This window comes from Alligator mississippiensis, chromosome 3 (genome assembly GCF_030867095.1).
Source record: "Alligator mississippiensis isolate rAllMis1 chromosome 3, rAllMis1, whole genome shotgun sequence".
NCBI classification, from domain to species: domain Eukaryota; kingdom Metazoa; phylum Chordata; order Crocodylia; family Alligatoridae; genus Alligator; species Alligator mississippiensis.
Window position 1 is genome coordinate 19,221,907 of NC_081826.1, and position 27,626 is coordinate 19,249,532.

Genomic DNA, 27,626 nt, shown 5'->3' on the forward strand with positions numbered 1-27,626 from the left:
TTGTTTTTTTCTTTTGGGCCTGTGGAAAAGGGGTACTGCTTAAGAGGCCTCAGGGATGTCCAAAGAGTTATTTTGAACTATTGGAAATCTAAACTGAACCCAAGTGTGGAAACAGAGGCCAATGTTTTGATCAGACATTAAAAGATGCAGCAAGGTTCCCTTCAGACAGGACGTCAGGAGAAACTGAATTATTATCCTATCGTAGGGCTATCAGGAACTGCATTCTCTGATATTAATTCAATCATGAACCACATCACTGTGCTCTACATTTGCATAGTTACAAACATAAGATCATAGGAAAGTGGGGGCTGAAAGGGACCTCACAAGGTCATTTAGTCCAGCAGCAAATAATGATAGGCAGAAATCTGGAGGAAAAGCAAGTCCTCTCAATTTTAATCCAGGTTCAATGTTAGTTTGGTGGATTTAAAATTTAAATTCAGTATTTGTAGAAATGTATATGCTGACTCTATTAGAATAATAATCAGAAATATACCATTGAAGAACACAGTAGTCAGTAATAATTAGTGTAATGGTAGCAAGACAAGTTATTTTGAGACAGCAGGACTACACATCTTCTACAAAGAATGAAGGGGTAAAAAGCAGCCCCCAAAATTATTGTATGAGAAAATGACCTGCAGACTTCAAGAAAGGATGTATCAGATATAATTTGGAGACTGTGTATGAATCAGAGCCATGCTGACAATTACAAATTTAACTAAATCTTGTAAAATTGTCGTGGCAATCTCTCCAAATAGACAAAAAGAAAAAGAAAAAAAGAAAAATCTCTTCGCCCCCATTTACCATGATGATTGATAAGGAAATCACAAGTTATGTTTTACTCATTTTTTTTTTTTTAAAGCAGCAGAGGAGTTAGTAGCATTTTCAAGGCTGATTTAACAAGGAATTATTGCTACTTGACATTTACATGCAATGTATGATTCTGCTCCCACTTACTGTCTGAGGAAAGCCTATTAAAATACTTCCTTAATGTGTGAACACTGTCTGAGTTCTGTTCTTTTTGTCTTCAGCCTCCTCTTCACCTTGACTGACTCCTCTTATAAGTCTTTTCTTAGTATTAATTATTACAAGTCACGAACAGTCTAAGGTTGGATCTTCCTACCAAAGGCTAAAATATATGGGGGTTCATACATTTTTTAATAGCCTGAAACAAATCTCAAAATGGAGAGGATGATACAAGGAAACCTCCATTTCTATATGGTGTGGGGGCCGAGGGAGGACCGAGGATCGGGAATCCTCGGGAATGCTAGCTGGGGTTGCGGCTGCGATCCCGTGACAGGCAGATGGGTACTCTCTATCACCGGAGCGGAATTAGGCACAGACGGGACACGTATCAGTTGGAAAAAACAGAGATAGCTTTACTTACACTGTAGAGTCGTATACCGCGCAGGCAAGAAGTGACTTTACACTTCAATCATAGTTGCAACAATTCTAATCTCTACTCGCTAATCGAGCAGCTCTTGTAGACCGGGTAGCTCGGGTCTAACTCGGGCATGCAACAGGGAGGATACGTCGTAAGGCTTCGGCGACGGGGAGTCGTTGGCAGGTGATCAAACTGCCGAAGTTCCACTCCAGGGGAAATCGCGGAGTTCTCCAACTAGGGTGGAAATGCCCCTAACCTTTTATACGGCTAGCGAGCCAATTGCCAGCCGCCACGTGGGAATAATTTAACATCGGTCAATTGTGTTATGCAAATCTGCATATCCTCGGCGGGAACTCTATCCACGCCGGAACTCTTTACCATGCCGAGAATTCCCCTGCCTTACCGTGCCTTGTGCTGGAAAGTTCCACTGTGTTGAGGCACTGATCCAAATCAGCTCTGACATATGGAACCAGCCCTTTTCCCATTGATGAAACACCCATTTCTTCCACTTTGAATAGTAAAACTGTCCTGTGGTGACTGTCACAGTTGCTTACTTGAAAAAGTAGCACTAAGAATGCATTTAGTTGTTTTTATGCCTTCAGTGCAGCATCTATTCTGTCCTTTCATAGCCTGTGCCTCCCAAAACTCAATCATACTTTATCCTTTTACTCTCGTTTCTTACTTCCTCCTATCCATTTAGTTGCTTCCTCCCAGTCTGCTCCTGACACACACTTCTGTACCACCTGCTTGCTTGTTTGTTTTGCCTCCTCCTCCTCTGCACCCAAAACACAGATACCCACTCTCCTCTCACCACCTATGATGTCCAGCTGCTTGGTTCCCTTCTCCCACTGGCACTTCCACTGCTCCTGATGACCACAGACTATGAGGATAGCCAATTTCCTCCTGCACCAAATGGAGGCAGCTAGGCTCCGTTTCTTATTTCCAGCTGCTGTTACAAGCACTAAGGCCCCTGAACACCTGTAAAAGCAGCTGGTCAGAAGCATGTGGCCCACCAGATCTCCAGGGACTGATGAACAGCGTTTTGCAAACTGAAGTTTAGAAACAAATAAACTAGTAACATGCAAGTGATATTCCTAAAAACCATGAAGCTTATTCATCCGAGCCATTCTTTCCCATGACAGCTGTCCACTTTTGCCAGAGAATAGCACACTTTTTCATGGACACATTCTTTAACTTTTGTTCAGAAGTCTAGTGGAGAGATGCATTTCTTTTCCCAAGTCCTTGATCACAAACTAAGGACAGCGTACGGACATCCCCATACCCCAGCATGGAAATGGGATCTAAGAATGCTGGCAGACGTTAAAGCAATCACAAAATTGGGATTTGAGGAACTTTATATCTTATCCCAAAACCTGCATGTCCTGCTTGGCCAGACTTTTATGGTAGGACAAGCGATTTTTGGATCAGGGATAAAATTTCTCAGATCCCAACTGTGCAACTGCAGAGTGGAGAGCCCAGCATGGGGGAAACTGATGCCAGGATTCACCAACACACCTATCTATGGGAAGGGTGCAGCCCTGGATCCTGAAGTCAGAGATCAGGTAAGAAAGAATCCCCAGTCCTGGAGCTGGGACCCAGAGCTGCTTCCATGGATCAGGTGGAGAGCAGCCCCTGGTCCTAGGACCACCAAGCACAAAATTAATCTTGTCTAAACTTCTAATTTCTCTCTCAATAGATAACTATCTCAGTAGATCTGATCCATTTAAAGTGTAGAAACAAAATATTCTGCTTTTTGTCTGAATAAGCTCTGTAAGTGATTCAGAAGAAACTACAAGAATGTTGTCTTGAAAGTCTTAAAAAACTTTTATACAGTGAAATATATTAAAACAGCTTAATTTACCCAAAAAAGAACTAAAAGGCGATTTGATCATGTTTTGTAAGGACCTACTTGGGAAGGATATTTCTGACAATACCAGGCTCTGGTTTAGCAGACAAAGATGTTGAGATATCATCTAATGACTGGAAAATGAAGCAAGACCAAAAAAAGGCATAGAGGTATATGTTTCTGCTGGTAGCAGTAATCAATCAAGTATTTATCTAGGGATGGGGTGAGTTCTCCATCACATGAAGTGTTCATTTAAGTACTGAACAGCTTTCTAAAAAAAATGCTGTAGTTCAAGTTCTGGGCATGATGTAGAACCTACTGAACGAGCCTCTTTGGGTGCAACTACATGTGCACTTCACTTTACTGTGGAGTCAACTAATTAGCTCCGCAGTAAAGCATCACCATCTACATGTGCTCCCGTATTAGGACACAGTAAATTAATTAACTTTGCCATAGGATAGTACTATCTGGGACAAGCACTATCCTACGGCAGAGTAATTTACACTGCCACAACACGTGTAGATAGATGGTGACTGGGGCTGGCTGAGGCATGAGGGTGCTATAGTGTGGGGAGTGCCCACTGGTTAGTCCTGCACTGTAGCTCCCTCGTGCTCCAGCTAACCCCTCCACCACCCGATGCCACCACCCAGAGCCCAAGGCTGCCCCCCGGTCCTGCTGTCAGCTCAGGGCTGCTCTCTCTCACCTCAAATTACTGTGATCCCAGGCACACATGTAAATGCTGAGCCTGGGAGCAGCTGACTCCAGTGTGAATTGTGCTGGAGTTCATAGCATCAGAGTTATTGCTTGTGTAGATGCATCCTTTGGCCTGTTTTACAGAGCTCAGTCTACATGATCACAGCAGTTTCTTCTGCTCAATAACTGACTTCTTCCAGGACCAATCGTTCTTTTATGGTAACTGACAGCATTTCAACTCAAATTCTACTTATGCCTGTTGCATCAGTGGAACAGGATGTCCCACATGCTCTTTCCAAAATGTATTACTTACTGTCTGTGTATGGAAAAGCAAAGCACCTCTCCACCTGGAAAGCTGCAAAGTTCAATTTACCAGTTTCTCAGAGTGAAAGCCTGCCCCTTATCTTTTCCTTACCTTGTCTCAGCCATATCAGTAATTCAGACCTTTCCCTATTGCTTCTGTTTTTTCCCAGTGACAAAACTGGCTCTCAGAAACACCATTTCATGTACACAGCTGCAAAGAAATGCTGTCTTTGCTGGAATACTTTTCACTTTCTCTTCTCTTCTGCTGTCACTCACATCCTCTTCCTATACCCCTTTCCCACTGTATCTTTTCCCACCACAGTGCCCCTTCAGCCTACTTTTGAACATTTTGCTAAAGGGAAGCGCTGTAAATTTGATCAGTAGGACCCATCTGATACTGGCAATACAAGAATAGAGGGGGGGTGGGGAAAGAGGGGCAGATTCTATTTTCTCTTTTAGGTGCCTAAGTAGACTAGGTGCCCAAGTTTTATTGCAAAACAGTTAATGAAAAGGGTGGATGGGTCATTCACTTCATTGCTGTCTTCTTCTGAGTCAGTCTTAAGAGTAAGATGACAGTGTATGACAAAAGTAGATGTATTTATAGATTTTCAAGACTTGAACAGGGTGGAGCAGAATCTCACTTACATACTTACACTCATTTTGATACTTGTATTGAATCTGGCTTTTATTGTCTACATAGAAGCTTTGCACTTTCAAACTATTTTACAAATGTTTATTAATAACCCTCACAAAACGTTCCTGGGAAAGGCAAACTTTTCCATTTACAGATGGGAAACTAAAGTGCACAAAACCCAAGTGACATCCCTGAGGTCACACACTGACAAAGCCAGAATGCTAATATACCATCTACAGGAACACAAGTTCCTAGCTTCCTGCCCTGAGCAAGATAATTAAGCCTCCTAGCATTTCCCTTGTTTTGCCTCTTACACAATGTGAGCAGAATTACAAGCAATCCCTGCAGAGAAAAGTGAGAAGGTGGAGTCTGTATAATCAAAATGCTGCTACACACGTAGGCTGAAATTCACCACCATGCAGAGGACCAGCATAAGAGCATCACCAAGTTCTAAAAAATGGAGCTTAAAAGGGACTTCCTGGGCTACAGTGTCAGTCATCTGCACACAGACATCACATAATCCTGCAGTACAATCTGGTGTGCCATCCTGCTTTCTGAAATTAATACTGCTGCTCAGGTTCCCATGGGGTGATATACCACTTTACACACACACACACACACACACACACACACACACACACACACACACACACACACACACAGACTATTTTTATCCATCAGCATGTAGTACAAAAAACCATGTTTTGTGAACTGGAACAAAAACTTTTCTGATATGTATATATGAAGCTGCAGGAATAAATCTTAATACATTCACTGGAAAAACTGGTGAAGAATGCAAAAAGGAAAAGGCAACAGAACAGTTATAAGCTCATCATATGAATGCCGAAGGTCACAAGCTATCCTGTGTCTGTTAATAACAGCATACAGTACTTGCTTTCTCAAGTATTTACAAGGAGAAAGATTATAAATAAAAAGGCCCCAGAGTGCTAATGTTTATGTAAGAGTCTTCTCTGCTTTTACCAAACACTGAAAACATGCCAACTGTGCTTACTTTTCAACCAGTTAGTTTTTTCCATCATGCAAAGATTTAAGAAAAATAGTACAACTGCTTTAGTTTCTTAATCTTGCTGAGTGTCTCCAACTCAGCTATTTTTTCCTCATTAGTCATTTTCACACACAATTAGATCACTGAAAGATACAATTATTATTTATTCAAATGACTAAACCCCCTCCCCCCCAAAAAACCCTTCAGAGACTATTCTCCAAAGGCATGACACTTCTCATATATAACAGGGGGTTATTATATTTTCTTGTAACAACACAACAGAGTGATACACTATGGAGAAGAAAATAGTTTTATATTAATACATAGAAAATATCCTTCAGCTTTTGTTCAGGGGTGGAAGCTAACTCTGCACCCAAGAGCCCACATATGATTCTGCAAACCTTCAAAAAATTAAAGGCTGGAATACAGCGTTAAGATGATCTTGTAGACTGATCTCATACATAGCACATGCCAAAGAGCCTCACCCAATCATTTCAAGCCCAGAACTACCAGTTCTAAAGCACTCCATTTCTCAGAGTGAAATTCACTCCTTTGCAGAGTCTGCAAAAATACCTAAAGGCACCTTAGTTTCACTTAAAAGCAGCTTTGAAGACTGTTGTTAATGTAGAGTTTATGGAATGACTGGCAACAAAGGGATACATGAGGTAACCCATAAAATAGTTACAAACCTTCCTAATTGCTCTAGAGGGGAGAATTACCTGCATCATGGTTAGGAAATAGATGGGAAGAGGAAAACACATCTGAAACCAACATTGCATTCCAAGACAGTGTAAATTAACCACTGAGAATCAAAACCATATGGTATTTGAATGGTCCTAACTGTTCTTTCCACTAGAGACTAACAGTTCTGATGTTTTAATTATGAAACACTCTTCAGGTACAATAAAAAACGAGACTGGTTTTCCACAAACTAACTTTATATCAAGACTGAATTTCTTTCTAAACAATGCTTGTTAATTCTACCACAATTTACTGGGCTTTGTGTAGGCACAAGTAGACAAAATGGTCTGTGTTATGCAGGATACTGAGCAAGTTGATCACACTGATCCTTTCTGGCCTTAAAAATCTATTAATCTCTGGCTCATAGTATTAATCCTCTCTCACGCTACCATGAACTTTAATCCCTGTTTGTATTTTAATGCTATTAAATTCCAGGAGCCTAGCAATATAGCACTGGGACCTCTAAATCCATGCTATCACTGTACTGCAACAGGTGAAAGGAAAACAATTCGATAACTCCAGAAAAGTCTCTGCTGCCACCTACCGGATTTCTTTTCTTCTAGCATTGTAAAAGGAGAGAATGGCAGTATCTAGCTACTCTGGTTTTGGTTAACAAAGCTCCCCAAAACTAAGCAAGCAACAAAACATAGTATAGTAAATAAACTGCTTGCTATGCATCATAGACCTTTTCCTTCACTTATATTTTATCTTTCTGACCTATGCAGGAAAATTCACCACTAGAAACCATCATTACCAAATTCTGATTTAAGTGAGGCACATCTTTTAGAGAGACAAAAAACTTCAAGAAATAAAGAATCAACTGCATCCTGGCTTGAACGCTTAATTATCTTCACTAAAATTAACATTTTATTTTCAGCCAGAATTTGTCTAGTTTCACCTCAGTAGATCTCATTACATCTTTTTCTGATAAAGAGCCATCTATTATCAGAAATTTCTCTCACATAAGTACTTGTAGACTATGGATAACCCAGTTTTTGGAAAAACTAGACTGAAGTTAAGGCTCTCATTGTAAAAATGTCCCCCTCCCCCTGCAAAAAAACCACAACAATTTATGAATCGGTGCTCATTTTTTAACCCTTCCTAATGCTTCAACAGTTTTTATAAGTGTAGAAGCCAAAAGTAGCCACTGTACTAGTGATGACCTCTGTAATTCTGGGTTATAGGTACAACCACCATCAAATGGAAGTTTTCTATTTGAATTGTTAGGAGCACATAAGCTTTAAGAGTACCATTTAAAAATTATACTATAAAAATTAATCCAACCTTCTTTGCTCCCAATAGAGATGTTGCTTGTAAGGGATAATGTACAAAAAAGTCATGGCTTATTTAGGAAAGACACATTAAGAGCAGTTTAATCTCTTTGAGGAATTAAAATACTTTTTAAGAACTTGACAAATGTAGTATCATAAACATGCACATTTTAAAGATGCCACACATATGCCCTGCCCTGAAAAACTTAACATGTATGTAACCCTGGGCACGACACTACCCGTGCCCTCACCTGAAAAGTGGGATCCTGGGGTACCCGGTAGCCAGTGGCTCCCTGGGTAGCTGCTACAGGGTCCCTGAGTGGAGAGCCTCCCCTTACAATCAAACAACCTTGCAGACCTGTACTGCAGACCCTGTGTGCACTACCCCCGGTTGGGTGTCTCAGGGAGCAGGACTGTCTAAGCCCCTGCACAGGATCTGTGGGCAGTCCCTGGTGCTGACGTCCCTCACATGAGCTGCAGGAGTCTTCATGCAGCAGGCAGTGGCTCCTCCCCTGCAGTCCCTGTAAGAAAGCTTATTCCTGCCCAGACCCCTTCTCTGGCTCAGCAGGGAACAGTGTCTGGGCTGCAGGTTGTAACAGTCTCCCTTGCCCAGCACATCCTCACAGCACGCAGCAAATGCAGCCCCTCCCTGGGCCCTGTCTGCTTCTCCCTGACCCTCTAGCCTAGGGCTCCCTCCAGCACCTGAGCCTGCCCCTTCCCTGCTGTGCTCACCCAGCCACACAGGGGCTTGCAAGCGGGTCTTCCCAGACTCAGAGTCTCATCGCAGGCAGCTCCTCTCTTGTCTGGCCCCAGCAGGGCTCAGAAAGAGAGGGAGAATGAACAGTGTACCACTCTCTGCACAGCCTCTGCAACTACTTCTGCAGGGCTCTTGACAGGGGCTCTCGGGGGAGATGGCCGCGGGGAGATCCTTTCCCTGGTTTCCAATCTGTCTCTCCCCTCCCCGGGAAAACTGCTCGCCTCTTTTAACCAAGCCTCTCAGCCAATCCCAGGCCACAGCTCATCCTGGGCTTTTGCTAACATCTCTCATTCAAACCCTGCTGGGGTTACATCACCCCTCCCACTTCCAAGACAGCTACCTGCAAAACAGCTTCACTTTCCCTCAGGACAAATGGTGTACCTACCAGGACAAACTGTTTCATCACAGTCTGTCCCTCTGCAGGGCAACCCTTCCTATTCCTTCAGGTGGGTCCATTTTTAATGCTGCTACATGTATATAACAGGCCAATAACCACAATGTGACATAGGACATCAGACAGGTTTTTTTGTGTTACTAACTGTCACTATATGGCCACCCCAGGGATGGCCATGATGCCCCTAGGGCATCGTGACAGTGCTGGCTCCGCCCTATGGGTGCCTACTAATCTTTCCTGCCACATCTTGCTGGTATAAATGATGAATCGGGAGGCTGCCCTTGGGCTGCTGTTCAGTCACAGTCCTGACAGGCTCCTCTAAACCTTGTGGGTTGTTGGACCCACTACTGGGTCTGTGACGGCCAGAACAAAGAAATTAACAAGCAATAAATATGTGCTTCTTGGAGCATTTGGAATTTTTGTCTAATATAAAGCTTGTAAATTTGTAACACACAAATGTAACTTGTAACTGTTTGTGAAACCAGATGGGCCTCAAAGACAAAGCTATAGCTGTAAGATTAGCTGACCTAATAGTTTTTTTGCTCAGAATTCAGCCTTGATAAAAACTAAATTCAACCGCCTGGCCCACCCAGCACGTTCCAGGAAAGCACGTCTCAAAAAAAGCATAGTCAGAGGAATCTAAAGGGGCTGAATAATGTTAATTTCAAACCTGAAGATGCTGCGTTGTAATTTGCTTATTGGATAAACCCAAGTTTGGGTAGTAACCTTTCATAATAATTTTTAACACCTTTTAATCCCATAGGGTAACAGCTATAAAGCAAGATTGTGAGTGGCTCTAAAGCCAACAGATTAGCATAAAACTAAGTATAAAAAGCGTGTGCATCAGGTGACCAGCAGGAAGGAGGGAACAGAACAGTCACTGCTGTTCCACGCCCGGACCCCGGACTCCCAGTGTGAGTGAGGATCAGATCCTGATCAAGGGATCTTCCCTGGTAATCCCTCCGACAGCATCGATCGGGGACGCCTGACTTTGCAGGAATCACCTGGCGCACACCTGGCATTGAAGGACTATTGATAAGTTGCCAGCCCATGTCTGTCTATCTGTTGTTTTGAACAGCCCAGTGGCTGATACCCTCACCGTGCCCAGCTGGCCTGCAACAGATTGATCTATCTATCTGTTGTTATTATCTGTTGTTATTATTTACTATTAACTCTTTAATACTATTTGCTTATCACATTTATCTTTCTGTTAACTGTTGTGTGTGTAAACTATAATAAATTTGCCATTGCTTCACTCTCAAACTCTGCCTCCTCGATCCTGAACCAAACAGCCCAGTGGCTGATACCCTCACAGTGCCCAGCTGGCCTGTGACATGGGTCCCACACTCAGGAGGTGCCTTACAGTACCCCTTCCCCCAGCCTTGTGGGCTAGAAGCGTGGCTCCAACACCAACTCTTTATCACGCCTCATGCCTCGCAGATGGTATTCAAACACTGTCCCTCTGAGGCCTTAATCTAGCTCAGCCTTCAGTCGTCACTGGGTCCTTGGCCCCTGTCTGTGCGCCCTCTCCAGCACTGGACTCTCTGCAGCCCTGTCTGGCACTCGGGTCTCTGTGCCCTTTCCGGCGCTGGGGTCTACACCATAGTGTGCCCCAATAAGGCCGCCTCCTCCTCCCCAACAGCCTCAGCATGGTCCACCGGCATAAATAACAACAGAAAACACAAGCCCCTGGGCTACAACACAACAATAACCCTGGGGCCCACACTCGACCGCTTTTAAGAAGGCAAGCTTCTCTCTCAGTATAATATGCCTCCTACCCACAAGTACTTATGAACTCCTATAGCCCCTTAATCCTACCAGCAGCAGAACAGGCAGTCAAGCATCTCCAAGTAGCTTTCTCTACAAAAGCTCCTTCCCCCTTGGCTGATACCAGAGAAGTAACCCCTGCTGGCCTCAGCCCTGGGGCTTATATGTGCCCAGGACCCTACGTCCTTCTGGTCACCTGACCAGGTGCGGGTGCAGGCTAATTCCCTCATTAGCATCCTGCCATATTAATCTGTACCTGTGGGGGTTCTACCTGGCTCCTAGGGCCCTCTCTCTAAGCAGTTTCTACCCTTAAAAGAACAGGCACACCTGAGTGCTCTGCAACACTAATAATGAAAAGAAGGGAAAAGTTGTTTCCCCAAAGATACAGATATTAATGGAGAAATCTGAAGGAGAGAGAAAGCAAAGGGGCTTCCCTTAAGAAACAAACCAGGAGCACCTTATCTCAATAGCAAAACTATGGACTTTTGCTGCAATAAGCAGGAGCAGATACTCATAGGAGAAGAACAGTAAATTTGATGAACTTATGCATGCTGCTAATTAAGGACACAAACACTAATTTGGCAGCAAAGCAGAAGACTGGTTAGCAAACAGTTCTTGGAAAGTAACCACTAAGCGCCTGGGGTCAGAAAGAAACTTCCCTGTGGACGAGTTTTTCCACACCAAGAATTCTTGCAGCTTTCTCTGAACCATCTGGCAGAAGTTCATGTTGGAGATGGGATACCAGATTAGTTGGACTATTAGTCTGACCTGACTGCTTAGAGCAATACCTACAGTCTAGCCAGCAGGCATCACTAGCACAGAGGTTTGAGCCTGCTGAGTGTTCACCTTTACCCTAGCTGCTAGGGAAAAAATAATGTTAATTTTAAAAGTTTGCTTTTTTTAAAATATATATCAGATGTCAGTAAAAAATCCCTGTGTCTACAGGATGGAGAGACATTCTAGAGCAGAGGTGGGCAATTATTTAGGTTGGAGGGCCACTTAACAAGTTTTGTTAAATCTTTTAGAAGATATCAGATAAAAAGAAACCCTATACAAAAAAATACATATTCTGCTGGGGCAGAAACCACTCAGCTGCAGTTTCCCATGCCCCCTGCCTGGAGTGGTGCAGCAGGGCCAGGAGAAGGAGCACTGGTGGAGGCAGGGGAAGCCAAGCAGCACCCAAGCGCTTAACTGGGAAGCTGCTCACACTGGCTGGGGTTGGGGCAGCAGGCATGGGTGGGAGGGCAGCACAACATACTCCAGGCGAGGCTTGGCCCCATGTGGAGTGCCACGGCGGCAGGCACAGGCCAGATCCAATCAAACAGTGGGTGCCCCTCAGGCTGCATCAAATCATTTGACGCGCTGGATCTGACCCATGGACTGTATTTTGCTTACCCTTTGCTAGAGTTTCATTCTCTACCAGGAACAGTAGAGAAACAAAATCTCACTCAGAGCTTAGTCTGAAGTTTCCCAGTGACATTTGAGGATTTTAATTTGTACAAGAGTGCCCTCTGGTGTTCCAGTAGGAGTACAATGTAGTCCTATCTAAGCAAGCACCTAAGACAAGTCTCTGGAGTATCTAGGGAAAAGCTACCACACTGCATACTCTGCTACAGTGGGTGCCAATCTTTTTGCCAGGCATGCCACAACTTAGCCCCATACACTCCTCATGTGCCACTCTGATCCTCTTCCCCTGCTTGATCTGCTGCTCTCCTTTCTTCTCTGCTCCCTGCCCAAATTACTGGTCTATCTGCCACTGTGCTACCCACCTCCCCCGTGATCTGCCACATGCCACACACACAGGCTGCCCTTACCCCTTGTGGAACCCATGCTGCATGTGGGCCACTCCTGCTCTACTATACTAGTGCACTACAAGAGTTTCAAGGTGCATCACCTTAAATACCATGCCTAGCAAAGTTCCTGGGTGCAGCTAATAAGTCACCGATATTTTAATGAAACTATTATTAAAGAAAGCAGACTGAAAAATCCATTGGACTGACATCAGTTTCATGGAAACTAAGGACAGCGTAATAGTCCCTTTACTAGCTGCTACATGTTCTCTTATTCTGAAGAAAACACTTGCAAATGGGACAGACTAGTCCTTTCCTACCTTCTTTATGAAGAATACCAATAAGGGTATCATTTGTCATGGGGAGGGAGAATGAAGAGGGACACTGGACAGACATGTCAACCTCAGAATCAGAATGACATCACCAATCAGTTATTTTGGAGCATCAAATATCCATTAGATATTAATCTTTTTTGGCTACTACAGATACAAATTACTTCGAAACAAATAAAATAGCTCTTCACTAGCTATCCCCTTAGTAACTCAGTCCCACACCAAACCCATGTGTTATTTGATTCCGATCTCAAAAAAGAAAATTCAGGAAAAATATTCCCATCTTGTAAGTCAGTCAGTCTATATCTGTTCAGAGCACCATTAGCAACATGTTATAGCTTCAGCTGGCTTTTATGAAATCAGTCAGCAATCACCCACCCTTTTCTAGGCCATAACCCCACATCCAGGCTTTTGATCCAACTTCTGTCCAGCTCACAAATCCATGTTCAATGCGAGCACATCCATGCTAAGCATATTTCTATAGGATACACAACCACATCCCAGGACCCCTAGTTTAGGAAGCACAACTCTAGAATATGTCTCATAGCATATGTCCTTTTCCTCTATACCCACCAATCTCCATCTCTACAGCAAATTCCTTCTGAAATTCATTTATTTCCTCTGGCTTCCTGGTGAAAATACACATACTAGTACTCAATGGCCAGGCCCAAATGGAGCATTCAAACATCCTTATGTATGTGGCAATATCTATATACAACCATCTCTCTAAAAATGTATTGGTCCTGCCAACGTGGTAGTCCTCTCCACAGTTGTCCTGACATATCATATTATGCATTAGAAGGCACACCACGAACAGGTCTAAGGAGGTGATACTACCCCTCTATGCAGCATTGCTAAGACTGCAGCTTGAGTACTGCGCCCAGTTCTGGGCACTGCACTTCAAGAGGGATGTGAATAACCTTGAGAGGGTCCAGAAGAGGGCTACTCGTATGATTAAGGGCCTGCAGGTAAGATCCTACTAGGAGAGATTGAGGGACCTGAATCTCTTCAGCCTCCTCAAAAGAAGGGTGAGAGGGGATCCTGTGGCCGTCCAAAAATTCACCGGAGGGGGGGGGGGGAAGCAGGCAGCAAGGAATAGGGGATATTCTGTTTACCAGGGCATCCCTTGGGGTTACAAGGAACAACAGCCAAAGACTGACAGAGAGCAGATTTAAATTAGACATCAGGAAAAATGTCTTTACGGTGAGGGTTGCCAAAATCTGGAATGGGCTTCCATGGGAGGTGGTGCTCTCCCCTACCTTGGAGGTCTTTAAGAGGAAACTAGACAAACACCTAGCTGGGGTCCTCTGACCCCAGAGCCCTTTCCTGCCCAGGGCAGGGGTTGGACTCTATAATCTACTGAGGTCCCTGCCGACTGTAAAAATATATTAAATCTATTATGCAACCCATCACAATCTGTTGCCATTATTCATTATGTTGCATCCCTCTAGCTTAGTTAGAACTCCACTGTGAGTCAGACTATACACGCACACAAAAGTGTAAAGTAGCTCATAACTCCTCCACTCATTCTAGGCCTCCTGGGTCACAACAGGGCAAATACCACTCCCTCTTTGTGCACAGGCAGCAGAAAAAGCCAAACACAGCTACTATGAAGGGGACCATAAACTGTGCCAGGCTGGCCTAGCCCACACCCCCCTGGAGCAAGGTTAGGAGAGAGGGAGCAACAATTTAGTTCCTGCTCTGCTCCTAGGTCAGCACAACTGCATCCTGCCCATTAATCAGAGCAAACAGTAAACTGTCAGTCTGGCCCATATATTGCAGCGTCCCAAGAGCAGTGAGCTTGTTTTTTTTCATTTTAATAGGTTAGCAAAGAATGAGGCACTCTAATGGCATGACCAACAGAGCAGCATGCAGATTTTAAAAGCTCAAGAGTCAGCAAATTCATTTATGTTTTCCATAGTAACAGTATCACGGGCCACTTCACAAACATGAACCAATTTCTTTGAATGAATGTATCATTAAGTTTACTGCTCCATTACAGTTGCTGCGGGGACAATACTTGAGTTTCCAGTTAAAGATCAAATCAGGAAAACAGGATATGTCAGTGTTCAGAGACATGGGCCGACACGGACCCCATCGCATACACGCTGGGCTTGTGCCACATACAGAAGGAGAAATTTAAAAACACTGACTAGGTAGATTCCCCAGAAAGACTACCAGAAGGCCTGTGATGATTGAAATGGTCTTCCAAGGTCTGGTTAAAAGAGAGATGTGGAAAAGTCAAGTGTTCTTGACTGTAAGTGCCCATGGGACTGTGCAGAGCCAAATTCACAATTGAAAGGACCTTGAGCTACTTGTTACTAGTCAGCAAGCATCTTGAGGACACAGTAGTAAAAGTTTGAGGAATTTGGAAAAGCAGCTTGTAAGGAGGACACTTCATTGCAAGGGACAGTGTGACACATCTGAAGGAAAACACAAAGACAGCTGTAGAGAAAAAAATTGTAAGAGGCATTACAGCAAAGCAGAGTGGGCTATGCAGCAAGAAGAATGAACAAGCAGAAAAGCTGCTACTTACGAAAGCTTATGCAAGGTGAAAATCGACCCTGCCTTCAAGCAAGAGGAGCCAGATTGGTCTGGATTGTGCACCAGAAAATAGTGTCACTTATGTGACACAGGCCAGCTGTGCATAGAGGTGAGCAGGAATATCCTTTAGAGGGTGGACAGCAAGGTAACAAGTTTCACAAGGCCAGCTATTGATTTTGAACAGATTACTCTTACAGAGCTAGTTACCAGCAGAGAAACTCAGTCATAAGCACAACTCTTACTCATAACAGCAGGGGTGGGCAATTATTTCAGTTGTAGGGCCACTGTTTTGGTGAGGCGTCCAGTTTTGATGAGGCGTCAAGGGCCGCAAAGATACCCCCCCACCCCACCCCCATACACCTTGACAGGTGCCTTACCCCCTGGTCACCATCTTGTGACTGAAAGTCCCATCGCCTAACCCCTGACATTTGCCACTGGAAGTCTCTCCCCTTGCCCAGGAAGTATGCCTTTGTCGGGGGGGGGGGGGGGAGGAGAGGGAGGTGCTTATGTAGAGTGTATGGAGGGGTGGGCTGTGGATGGGGGCGTATATGGTTTGGGAGGGTACATATAGGCCTGTGTGGGCTGTGGGTAGGGTGCGGGTGTATGTGTAGATGTGTCTTGGGAGTGTGGGACTGTTGGAGATGTGTGTTTGGGTATGGGGGGGAAGGTGTGTGAGGGTGTGTGTGGGAGGGGTATAGGTGTGGGTGTGTATGGGATGTGTGGGATGTGGGGGTGTGGTGGGGGGCTGGTTGAGGTGTTAGGGGCTATGTGGGTATGGTGAGGATGTGAGACAGTGTTGGGGGTGTGGGTGCATGTGTGGGGTGGGTGGCTGGGGTGGGTGTGGGGGGAGCTTCCTCCCTACCCACTCTTTGTGACGTGGCTGAGCCCAGCCCCTCTGCAGACAGGGGAATCAATGCTGCCTGCGCTGCAAACAGCAGGAAAGAAGCTGCCACCACCGGGCAGCAAGAGAAGCCCCAAAGAGAGGGGAGGTGGGGGGGACAGGGCGCCAAGCCTGGCATCACTGGCTCTCTTGGTCTCTGTCCCACACCTGCCCTGTGGAGCTGCAGCTAAGTCTGCACTGGCTTCTGCTGCTGCTATTGCTTTCATTCCACATCCTTGCACAGCAGGGCTGCACCAAGTGCACACCTGCTCCTGCTGCTGCTCCCAACCCACCTGCCTGTCCTGTGCCTGCCCAGTGGGGCTCTACTGGCTCCTGCTATTGTTCCCAACCTGCCTGCCTGTCCCACAACTGCCTGTTTTTGTGAGCAGCAGTTCTCCTTCACGGACCCCCTCCATCCACACACCCCCCCGCCCGGCCATGCATGAACAGAACCAAAACAAGCTGCAGGCAGAGACCACCCTGCTCCCCTCAATGCTGCAGCTTCCCCTCCCTACCACTGCAGCAGGGACAGGAGGAGGAGTTGCTGGAGGCTGAGGGAGCCCAGCAGTTCCCTGGTCAGCAGCAACCCTTCCAAGAAGCTGAGCCTGCTGCTGGGGCTGGCACCCTCCAGCAGGAGAGGCTGGGAGCACAGCAGGCAATGCCCCAGGTGGGACTCAGCCCCATGCAGAGTGCAGCGGGGCAGCTGTCGGCAGGGCCAGATACAGTTGGTGAGTGCCTCTAAGCCAGATCCAATCAGAGGGCAGGCCAAATCCAGCCCACAGGCCATACTTTGCCCACCCCTGTATTTATGTCCACTGTGTGCTTGAAAGGCTGGTCTAAGATACTGTTCATTAGGAAGCTTCATGAAAGGCAAGTAACAGTTACTTATAACTTTGACAAACAAGCATCTGACGTGAAATCTGGCATGCTGGGGAGCCATTTTCAAAATGAATATTCTTGGAAAATTTCAGCAAAAATGGTTCAGCCATTTCCAAGAGCAAGACCAGGGCATTAACACATCTTTTTTCAGGCAATCATTTCTTTGAAGATCTCTCAAATCTTCACACTAGAGCAGGAATTTGATATCTGGCAAAAGGAGAGATCTAGATATCAGGGAGATGACTTTTCTTGTCTCCATGAAAATCCATTCAGATTTGGTCAGATTACTGAAAACCTGACATTAGTGACCCTATTCTCTGATGCACAATCCAGCCTAGCCTGGCTTCTCCTGCTTGAAGGCAGGGTACATTTTCACATTATCAACTAAATCAGACATACGTATTTTGCTCATGCTCAGTGGTAATGTTTAGAAACTTGCTTTTTCAAAATATTTTCTCCGAACTAAGCTTGCTCTCCAGCCCCCAAGTGAGTTCCTAGGAGCATTGCACATTTTCCACAGGCCCAATGAGCTTGAACTCCAGATGAGAGCCAGCAGGAAAAGAGCAGCTGCCCCCTGAAAAGCAGGGTTGGGCTGGCAGTCGGAAGGAAGCCATCAGCCCTAGTCATGTCTTCTGATTATGTCAGTGTGATGGCTGTAACCGACTTGCAACACTTCAGAGAGTCTGACCCATTCTGCAATAAACATACTGTAATACTTTCCTGACTACATATGAACATGTTAAATTTCAGCAAAAATAGTTAAGCAACAGGAAACAGAAGTTAAGCAACAGTTCTAGCAAACCGCTACTACTCAGCATGCTGAGAGGTTACCACTGGGATAAGGGTCACTGCTGGGACCAATGTTAATGATAAGAGGTTCATGGTAGAGGGAACTTTGCTTTTGCTTACAGTGGTATAAGACCAAAAACAAACAGAATGATGTGAATGGAATTATTTCAGATTAACAGTGATATATAATATAGAAAACTCTAGCCAAGTCTCTTAAAAGGCAAGCTGTTTCATCTGCCACTCAAAACACATTATGTTACTGAGATGAAACACATTTTAGAGATCTAAGGTCACTGGAATACTTCACTTGTTTTACGCATCCCTGAGCTGAAGCAATGCATGTACACCAGACTAGCTAATTTTATACATATGCATAACTGGTTTCTAGCAAATTTCACTCCCAGCTTTTTTTATTTCCTAGAAACCAAATCCAGCAAAAGATTTAAGCAGGTACCCACCTTTAAATGCTCAAGTAGTTTACTGCCTTCAAGGGGGGAACTCAAGTACCTTAAATTTAATCCATGCTTAAGTGTTTTGCTAGACACAGGCCATAATACATACAACAGCACTTTGTACCACAAAACTGACTTTACCGAGGCAGTTTCCCTTTTTTGTTTGTGTGGATCTTCTAGGCTGCATCCAGAGAGCAAAAAAACAATTTTGGGGCTTTTTTGTTTGTTTTTTTTTAAATAAAAAGATCATCTTTAAACAATAACAACTACCAGAAGGACTGAGAATAACTATAGACCTTGACATTACTTTTTAATCTCTTATTTAAAAAAAAAAGTGGGGGAGGCTACAAGATTGCAGGTTGATGGTGACTCTCTTTTGTACTGAATTTGGTGATTTTTTGTAAACAATTCTAATTATGATGTCTGAACTACCTGAAAGAGACAAGGTCTATTTTGCCTCTTCAGCACTATCATACACATGTGTAATGCCCAAGGTCAAAGCCTGAAAATCCTCACACACAAGCAGACTTAATCAAAGAAATAGTTTCACTAAATTCACTGAAGATACATGCATAAGCAAAAGGTTTGGAGGATCAGGTATATAAATGCTATTCTATCTCTATTAAGAAGCACACGGAGCCCTAAACAGGAATGCTGTCCCATATTATTAAGTACTGCTCGAATTCAAAAACAATAACGATATATCCTGAATATTTAGTAATAATAAGTTTTTCCTCCTAGTAAAAAAAGAAGAGTGAAAAAGCCGAACTGGAACAAGTTCAGATAGATTTAAATGCACAAGGGGTCTGAGTAGCATAATGGCTAATGAAATTCTACTTGGATAAGCATAATGTGCCAAAAATAGTCTGAACATTGTGGACTCCTCAGAGGAAGCAGGCTTGGGAATCATCATGTATATAGGATTTTCACTGAGCCATCTCCAGAGTGCAGCAGTAATTATGAAAGTGAATATGATGCCTGAACACATCAAAGATACTAAACCTGTAATCCTGAATAGTTAAACCCCCAACGTACTTGTGGAGACTTCATTTTGTTTTGATACCATTATTAATCTTACCTGACAACTGGATGTGAGCAGGTCTCTCTACTAAACTATCATCTTCACTGGAGGTTCCCAAAGTGATTCATAAACATAATGAACTAGGCTCAACCATGTGAAGATATGTTCATATATACCTAATAAATAAAATAAGCTAACTTCAAGCATTGCAAGTAGTTCCTCTAAGGTCAAAAGAATGACTCATTCTGCAAACTTGGGGCTTCAACACTCCTGTAAACTACGAAAGTATTCTTATTCTGTAGGCAGGATAACCAAGTCAGAAAGAAATGAAGTGAATATGCCTGAGGTTACTTAGACCTACCCACAAGATCATCCTTCCCTGCAGCTCAAAATACTGAACCATGTTAGCAAGTGTAAATCACTTCCTCAAAGTCAGGAGTGAATCTGGCCCCTTTCCTTTCTCAAATTGTTCATTCTAGTGCTTAGAGCAGGGCTTTTGTGCTTAATGAATATACTGCTGCAAAAGTTTGAAAACAACTGTTTATCCAATGCTGGTACACACTCTCGGGGGGGCAGGCTGCATCCAATAAGGCCACACTCTCTTTGAAAGACTTGGCAGAGAGTCAAAAGCTCTAACAAAGACAAAGCTGGTAAAGAGTTTTGGACAGTACACATGAGTTAGAAGCATCTAAACTACTACACTTGAGACATATCCTTTTAAAGTTACAGATTCATTTCATAGTACTACAAAGTGCATGTTTTTAAGACCTACAGAGAAACTAAAAAACTGATTTGGCATCTAGGGCATCTAGGTTGGAACAAAGCAAGCTATAGCAGTTTAACCAGCAACAATACTGCTAATACTTGCATTGACTTGTAGCCAGCACTGAAGTGATGCCACTGCATTAGATTAGGTTATTCTGTATTGCTTAGGTGCCATCTTTAAAATGAGATATTAAACCAAAGATTAATCTGGTCACAAAAGAACCTCTGGAACTTTTTATTTTAGTAAATCCATTAACTGTAGCGTCCTGGTTGAAATTATGTGCTCAGATTACAGCATGCTATCTCCCTAAATATCCTCTGACAGGTCAGCTGGACAATTTTACTTCATTTTCTGCCTTAAACTACTGTATAATTGTCGTGTCTTGGTAAACAGCCATGATCCATCCAAAGGGTATTTTCATTTCAGTCATGGAAAAAATAATCCCTATAGTCTTTACCTACTGCACAAGAGACCTGGGAAGCTTCACTAAATGTTTGTGAAGTACTTTAGATCCTCTGAAGCAAGTCAAGAACAAAGATTAGTAAGATTAGTGTAACCCATCCACAGGTCAATTTCTACACACAAGGCTGGCAACCTTTTTCTATGAGCAGCAACTCCCTCTTTATTCCATGTACTATCACTACTATCTGTTTACACATCTGCTAACTCCATTTCTTGACACATGGTTGCAATAGGTCCCATAACCAAGGTAGGAAAAGCTCTTCATTCTTTATGAGATTTTACTCAATGGAGCAACAGGACACTAGGATGTTACAATAGTTAGAGAGACATATAGAGGGGTTAGTTTCTTTCCATTTTGCTTTGTAACTCACTAGGACTATTGTTTGCATGTGACCTGTTCCTGTCCCTGGCAAGCTTTGGCCTTTACTCTACCTGAAGACTGACATTGTGACTGCTTCATAACTTATATAAATAAGAAGGAAAAAAAGAAACACTAAAAATATAAAAATCAGAGACCTTTGTCCTTCTTAACACATCCAGGAGGAAAAAAGAGAGGGAAAAATACTTCAAACACCACTAAAATAGAGGGAAACAACTGAGAATATTAATTTACAGCAACCGATGATATTGGATGGGGAAACACACTCAAGAGTAGTATAACATAAAAGTCTGAAGTCTATTAGAAGCAGCTTATTCTTGATTAAGTTTTTACAGATCACAAGTCAGAAAGTGACATGCATTTTCTTTCATAAATCAGTGTTTTATCTTTAAAAAGGTACATTTCTGTAGAAAATATATCTGGGACAGCTCTTGCATCAATATCTTAATGCAGGTCTAACTTTAAAGCAAATAAGTTTACTAGAAGTCACTATATATTATTGCTTCATTATACTGCCCAACATACTGTGCAGGGTTTAGTATAAATGCTATGCTTGGTAGTAAGTTTTTGCAGGATTGTACATTTTGAAGAAAACAAGTTAATTACTGAAGGTCAACAGCACTTGTGATACTCCTCCAATTGCCCATCAAGTATCAAATTCTGACCTGATGGAAAAGCAAAAGCTTCACAAGAAATGATGCAGCTTACTTTCCCATATGTCTTGATCCCTGGTATATAACAACTATTCCAAAAAAAATGAACTGCTGTCAAGTCATCATCAAATAAGTTAGTCTCAGGGCCTTGTTACACCTCGTGCTGTGAGCAGCACAAATGTTGATTGGTGTTAGTGCTCACTCAAGTCTGAAGCAGATACATCAGCCCACCAGGGTCCTGGAGGACTGAAAGGTAAAAATGCAGCCTTCCCACCACCCCCCTTCCCATTCCAGGCTTCCCCTTGCCTCCTGCCCCTGAGGTATTACTTACTTGTAACCATCTGCTCCATCTGTCCCAGGTCTGAAGGCAGGGAAAGGTTAACATGCCTGCCCAGGTGTCATTGCTGCTGCTTTTCTGGCCCAGAAAGCAGGGTGGACAGCTGGACAGGCATGTTAACTCTTCCCTGACTGCTCCTCCAAAACAGATAGGGTAGGCAGCCACAAGTAAGGAGGGGAAGAAGGCAGGGCAAGTGAACAGGGATCTCAGGTGCTGGGGTGAGGAGAGGAGGGGAGGCAGTGGGCCCTATCCAGGCTGGGGAGAGGGAGAGGAAAGCGGTTTACACTATGGCATAGCCTAGTGTGGCTGGGTAGCAGGGCTCAGAGTGCCCTGGAGTGATGTCACTTTGAGCCGCAGTGTCATCAACACTGAGAAAGACTGGAATCCATACTGGAATTCCACTGGAAGACTTAAGCACTGGAATAGCAGAAATCAGATGAAGCTTCTTGAGGTCTGGATAATATAAGCACCTTAAAATTTAATAGGACAAGAAGCAGGGGCATGCACTTAAGAACTAACAACAATTTATATTTTAAAGTGTGATCCCATCATTTGGAAACAACAGAAAAGGAAAAAGACATGGGTGTATTTAGCCATGGCAAGGGTTATCCCCAATTAAGGGTAACTACTCGCAGCCTGGAGTCTTCTTGGCCCGACCCGTTAGTCTCGTTTTCACCTGCCCATAATTCGCTGCGGTAAGGACCGAATCTCGCCTTCCACCTCTTGATTTTTTGCTGATGTTATTGGTAGGGACATATTGTTTGGTTTCTACCACAGTCGGGTAATAGAAATACATGTAAAGACTACTTCTGGGCCTCTAAACTCCCCTACACCCCATCTTATTGCTATCCAGCTGTTGTGCCACTGATTACATTCATAGTCTTTCCTGACTGATCTAACCTTCTTTCTTTTCTTTCATCCTAGGTTTGAGTTTTTTGAGTCTTGACAACACAAAAAAAAATGGATCACTGGACTTCCCCTCAACCTCAGGTAAGCCTTACGGGTAGTCACAAGGGGCCTTATGTACCCAACTCTCCTGGGGGTACCCCACCTTCTAATAATGTACCATGAACAGTTTAAATCAAAAGAGAAAACCCCGTCCAGGGACTTCATTCTCAGGAGCTTGATTCTCCCAGTCTCCTAGCCTGTGACTCTCTCGCCAGGTTGTCTTCACCTGTGACTGGAGCCTAAGCCACAGCCTGTGGCTCTGGGCAATCCTGCCCTTTCCAGGTTCCTGGGTTGAAGTTGTTGCCAGTCACCTCACCCAGTATACCTGCCTTGGGGTTCAAAGGAAACAAATAACAATTTAAAAAACTAGCTGCAGCTGGGACCCATACAGGGTGCAACCGCTTCTCTCGTGGCAGGCCCATCTCTGGCAGCGTTCCCCCACCACTTGCGTAGCTCCTCCCTGCGCTGTCTCTACAGCTGTCATCCCGTAACTCAGTAGAACCCAGCCTAGCTCTCCTCCCAGCTTGGGGTCAGCTCTCGGGAGTTCAGAGGCTCCCACCCCACATCCCAGGTGTTTGGGAAAGCCCTTCCACTCCCCATCTCCGCATGCACGATGCTCTCCTCCTTCTAGGACCACTCAAGCTGTATGGAGCAGCTACTCCGAAACCGACACTCCTGCAGCATTCTTTTTTCTTTTCCTGTTGCCGTCTTTTTCAGCAGACTCCTCTTCCCCTACAGGAAGTTTTTTGGTTTTTTTTTTCTTTTCCAGTTCTCATCCCTGTTCCTCTCCACAACCTGATATACCTATAAACCACTTGTGTGATGCAGCCATGAAAAGGCAAACCCCATCTTAGGCTTCATTGCTCAACATATTTCCAGTAGCAATAGGGAAATTCTAATGCCATTTTTCAAGGTAATGGTAGGCTCTCATCTAGAATAATGTGTCTAATTCTGATTATCCACGTTCAGGGAAGATGAATTCAAATTGGAACAGATGCAGAAAAGGGCTTCAAGAATAATCAAAACAGACAAGCAAATTAAAGACTAGGCAAGTAGACTAAAAGAGCTTAACTTATTTGCCCAGAAAAATAAAAGTAGGAAAAGGGATATAATTGCCTGTGATGTGTCTAGAAACACCTGGAGTGGGGGCAGGTAAACATCAAGGAAGAAGATGATCTAATTAAAATAAAGGATAATGTTGGCAAAACAGCAAATTGTTATAAACATGAGGCTGGAAATTAGAAGATTTCTAATCATCACACCAATGAGGTTCTGAAACTGCCTTTCAGAAGCACTAGTGAGAAACCTACCTAAAAAAAACCTTGAAAGCTATGTGTGATATGCAGTCCTATCATGTTTAATAGCCACTGTTAGACCTATCCTTCATGAATTTGTCCGGGTCCCTGTCAAATCTGGTGAAACTATCACTCCACAAAAGCTTGGGGCTATGAGTTCAAATACTTAATTACATGCTAAGTGAAAAAGAGCTTCCCTTTTGTTTTAAACCTGCATGTCCCCTAGTTATGGCATTGTGAAAAATAGCAACTAGTAAATATTTAATTTTCTCCATGCCATTTATAAGTGTTCTTCTCAGATGACATATGCAGCATGAGCCTCTGTGGGTCAAGTCACAGGGAAAATTGGTCAAAATAACCTGGAGGTTAACTGAAGTACCCCACAGGAATTGAGGAGGAAGGAGGACATAAAACATGCAAAACTGAAGTTCATGGGCTGGATCCTCAGCTGCAAACCTTGTGGGCCACAGGTGACTTTGCACCTCACCAAGCCTTCAGGCAGCACGTGCAACTTTTACCAACAATAACAGCTATAAGGGGTCATTTTGAGGGGCTGGGGTTGAGAGAACACAGCATGCTCAGCACATTTTCTCATACACCAGCTGCCCCTTATGTAGAAGTAAAAGATGTGGTGACACCAGAAGCAAAGCGGAACAGAGCTGGTTATACCAGCAATGGAAATGGGAGGGAACCACCAACTTATACTGTCCTTCTTTCTCGAAACTAAGCATTGGTTTAGTTGAACGGAACCTTCAGTATGCCATGAAAAAGGAATCATCTGTTTTCATGAGATTTTCTCTCCTCCTTCTTGTTAAAAAAACTATTCATTCATTTCTTTGAGTTCAACAGTTTTGCACTAAAATCTCTGCAGTACATGCAGGAAGAGGAGAACCTTCCATTCCCTTGAACAGCTACCATATCCTACAATTATTTTAGGATTCAGATAAATCTGTCCCTTGACAAATACAGTCCAGATTGCAGCTGCAGTGGTGGCAAGAATAGGGGACTGGGTATTTTGCTTTCATCTTGAAAAACAAATGCATACAAAGCTGGCATTATACAATACATAGACCAAGATTTTCAGAAGCTGCTAGTGATTTGAGATAATTCCCTTAATGGGTGGCTAAACTGATACATCTTTCAGAAGCATGATATCACAAGATGGGTTGAATATTTTATAAAAATCTAGTCTCTTACGACAGATCTCAAGCTGCGCACCCCAAATAATCAATAGTCACTTTTGAAAACAGCTTAGGACATTTTAAAACACATAGGGATAAAAACGTAGTGTTAGAGTCAGTCAGGCTATTCATCTACTCAGAGGGGTTTGCACAAGTCGTCTTCCTTTACAGCTAAAACTTCTAAAAGGCTGCAGAATAGCGAACAGCAAAAAGTAATTAGTTTTCTGGACTTAAAAAAAAGCTAGAGCATGTCTATTTGGGAGTTATATTCCATTTAAGTTATTGTTTAAGACAGGGAAATGATTTAAATGGCAAGTCTCCAAAGTAGCTAGAAGAAAAGCTGCTGTTCTTATAATAAAGATGGATTTTTATTGTTCCCAGGCCTATGTATGTGTGCTTAAGACTGTCTGTACAGTTCAAAGGTGGTAATAAGCAAGACAATGTACTCAAACCAAATACTTACTGAGATTTTCCACAAGGTCAAAAGCAACGTTACTAGCAATATCCATGCCGGTGTTTATGTATGACTGGCAGTTTTTTAAAGATGACAGAGAAGAATCCACAGCATTGAATGAGATCACTGAACCCCCAGGCATCTTGAAATAATTACTCTGGATGGAAATAGCAAAAAAGAGAATTCAGAAACAAAACATTTAGCAAAAGAAATAAAAGCACAAACATCTAATGAAGAGTCCCCACAATCTAATCCTGTGTTAGTAAGGGTTAAATCCTGGCTCCACTGTAGTCAGCAGGAGTTCAGTCACTAGTGGAACCATAATTTAACCAGAGGGATTCAAACTTCCTATCACACAATGCTGAACACCTCTCCACTGCAGAAAGCAGCCTGTGGTTTTCACATTAATAAGCAAGCTACTGAACTCAAGTCAAGCAATACACTTCCAGATTACAAGGGCTATTTTGACAAAAAAGAAGTTCCCTGAAAAAACCTAGTTTTCACTCATAGAGACCAGAAAACAAAGGACAATAGTCTTAAGAATATATTTAAAAACCAAATTACCTAATCCCTTCACTGAAGAAAAAAAAAAAGAAAGAAATAAGACAGATCTCTCTCTCTCTCCCTCTCAGCAAAGGAGTCATTCAGTAATGCTTGGTGCCACTAGGTCATTGGGGCACATGAATAACATTTGTCTTTTTTGCTACCCGATGAACATCTCAATTCCCATTGCTATACTTACTATAGTCCAGCTCTGGCCTACTGCCTTCTCTCTGTTGGTATGCTTTTTGCCACACAAGATGCAACTTCCCACCTGTAATGGGATAGCTTGATCCTACAGTTTTGTTCAATTGCTCACCATTAATCAATAGCCACCCTCAATACCAGCTCTCATTTCACTATGCTCTGACCACAGGGAGTGAAGCATAGATCTGTGGCGAAGAGTCCTATATTTTTAAGAAGACCAAAGTAAAGACCAAGCCTGTTGCATTAAATTTAGGGATGCACTGCAAAGTTTTCTTTGGCCAATACCAATGGCCAATTATTAATCAGCCATATCAGCCGATAAGGATCCAACTGCCGATATGCAGCCTGGCAGCTTGGAGAGCAGGACCAGTAAGTCTGTGGGGGAAGGAGCATGGAGGGTGCAGATCAAGGTCCCACAGCGAAGGAAGGAGTGGGACCGGGGCAGAGGCACGGGCAAGCGCGGAACGGAGCCGCCTGCCTCCATGCCCCCTGTGCACTGTCCCACCTCAGCTGGGCAATGCCTACCTCTGACCCTGCCCCAGCTCCTACCCCATTCCCTGTCTCATTGTGGGGGCCTCAATCTGCCAGCCCTCGATTCTACACAGCCCCCACTTTTTGGCACTCCAGAATTTGACACTGATGCCAGCAGGACATATAGACCATAAGAATTGAGCTTTATTGTCATGCTACCTCCCCATCTGCTGGGACTCAAGGATGCAAGTTCACCAAGACTGGACCTTTATCGCCCTCACTCTGAGGTGTCCTGGAGAGAGCAAGCCAGGGACCAGACCAAGGACTCTACAATCTTTCAGGACTGTGACTTGCTTTCCTGCTGCTAGGCACAATGCTGTGTACCCTTTCCTTTTTTTTTTGTCTTCTTTTTAGTAAGTATGGCCTTGCCAGCCAAAACTGTCTCTCTGAAAC

The 27,626-nt window shown here is 43.7% G+C and overlaps 1 protein-coding gene across 3 annotated transcripts in view; it reads right to left on the reverse strand.

Moving 5' to 3' along the window:
* NSMCE2 (NSE2 (MMS21) homolog, SMC5-SMC6 complex SUMO ligase) overlaps nt 1-27,626 on the reverse strand; it is a 210,566-nt gene that overhangs the window by 179,605 nt on the left and 3,335 nt on the right. For all 3 annotated transcript variants that reach the window (XM_014611485.3, XM_014611486.3, XM_019481759.2), the window contains one exon: nt 25,965-26,112. In XM_014611485.3, the coding sequence (XP_014466971.1) occupies nt 25,965-26,097 (133 nt within the window). In that variant the 5' untranslated portion in view covers nt 26,098-26,112. The remainder of the gene's footprint in view (nt 1-25,964; nt 26,113-27,626) is intronic.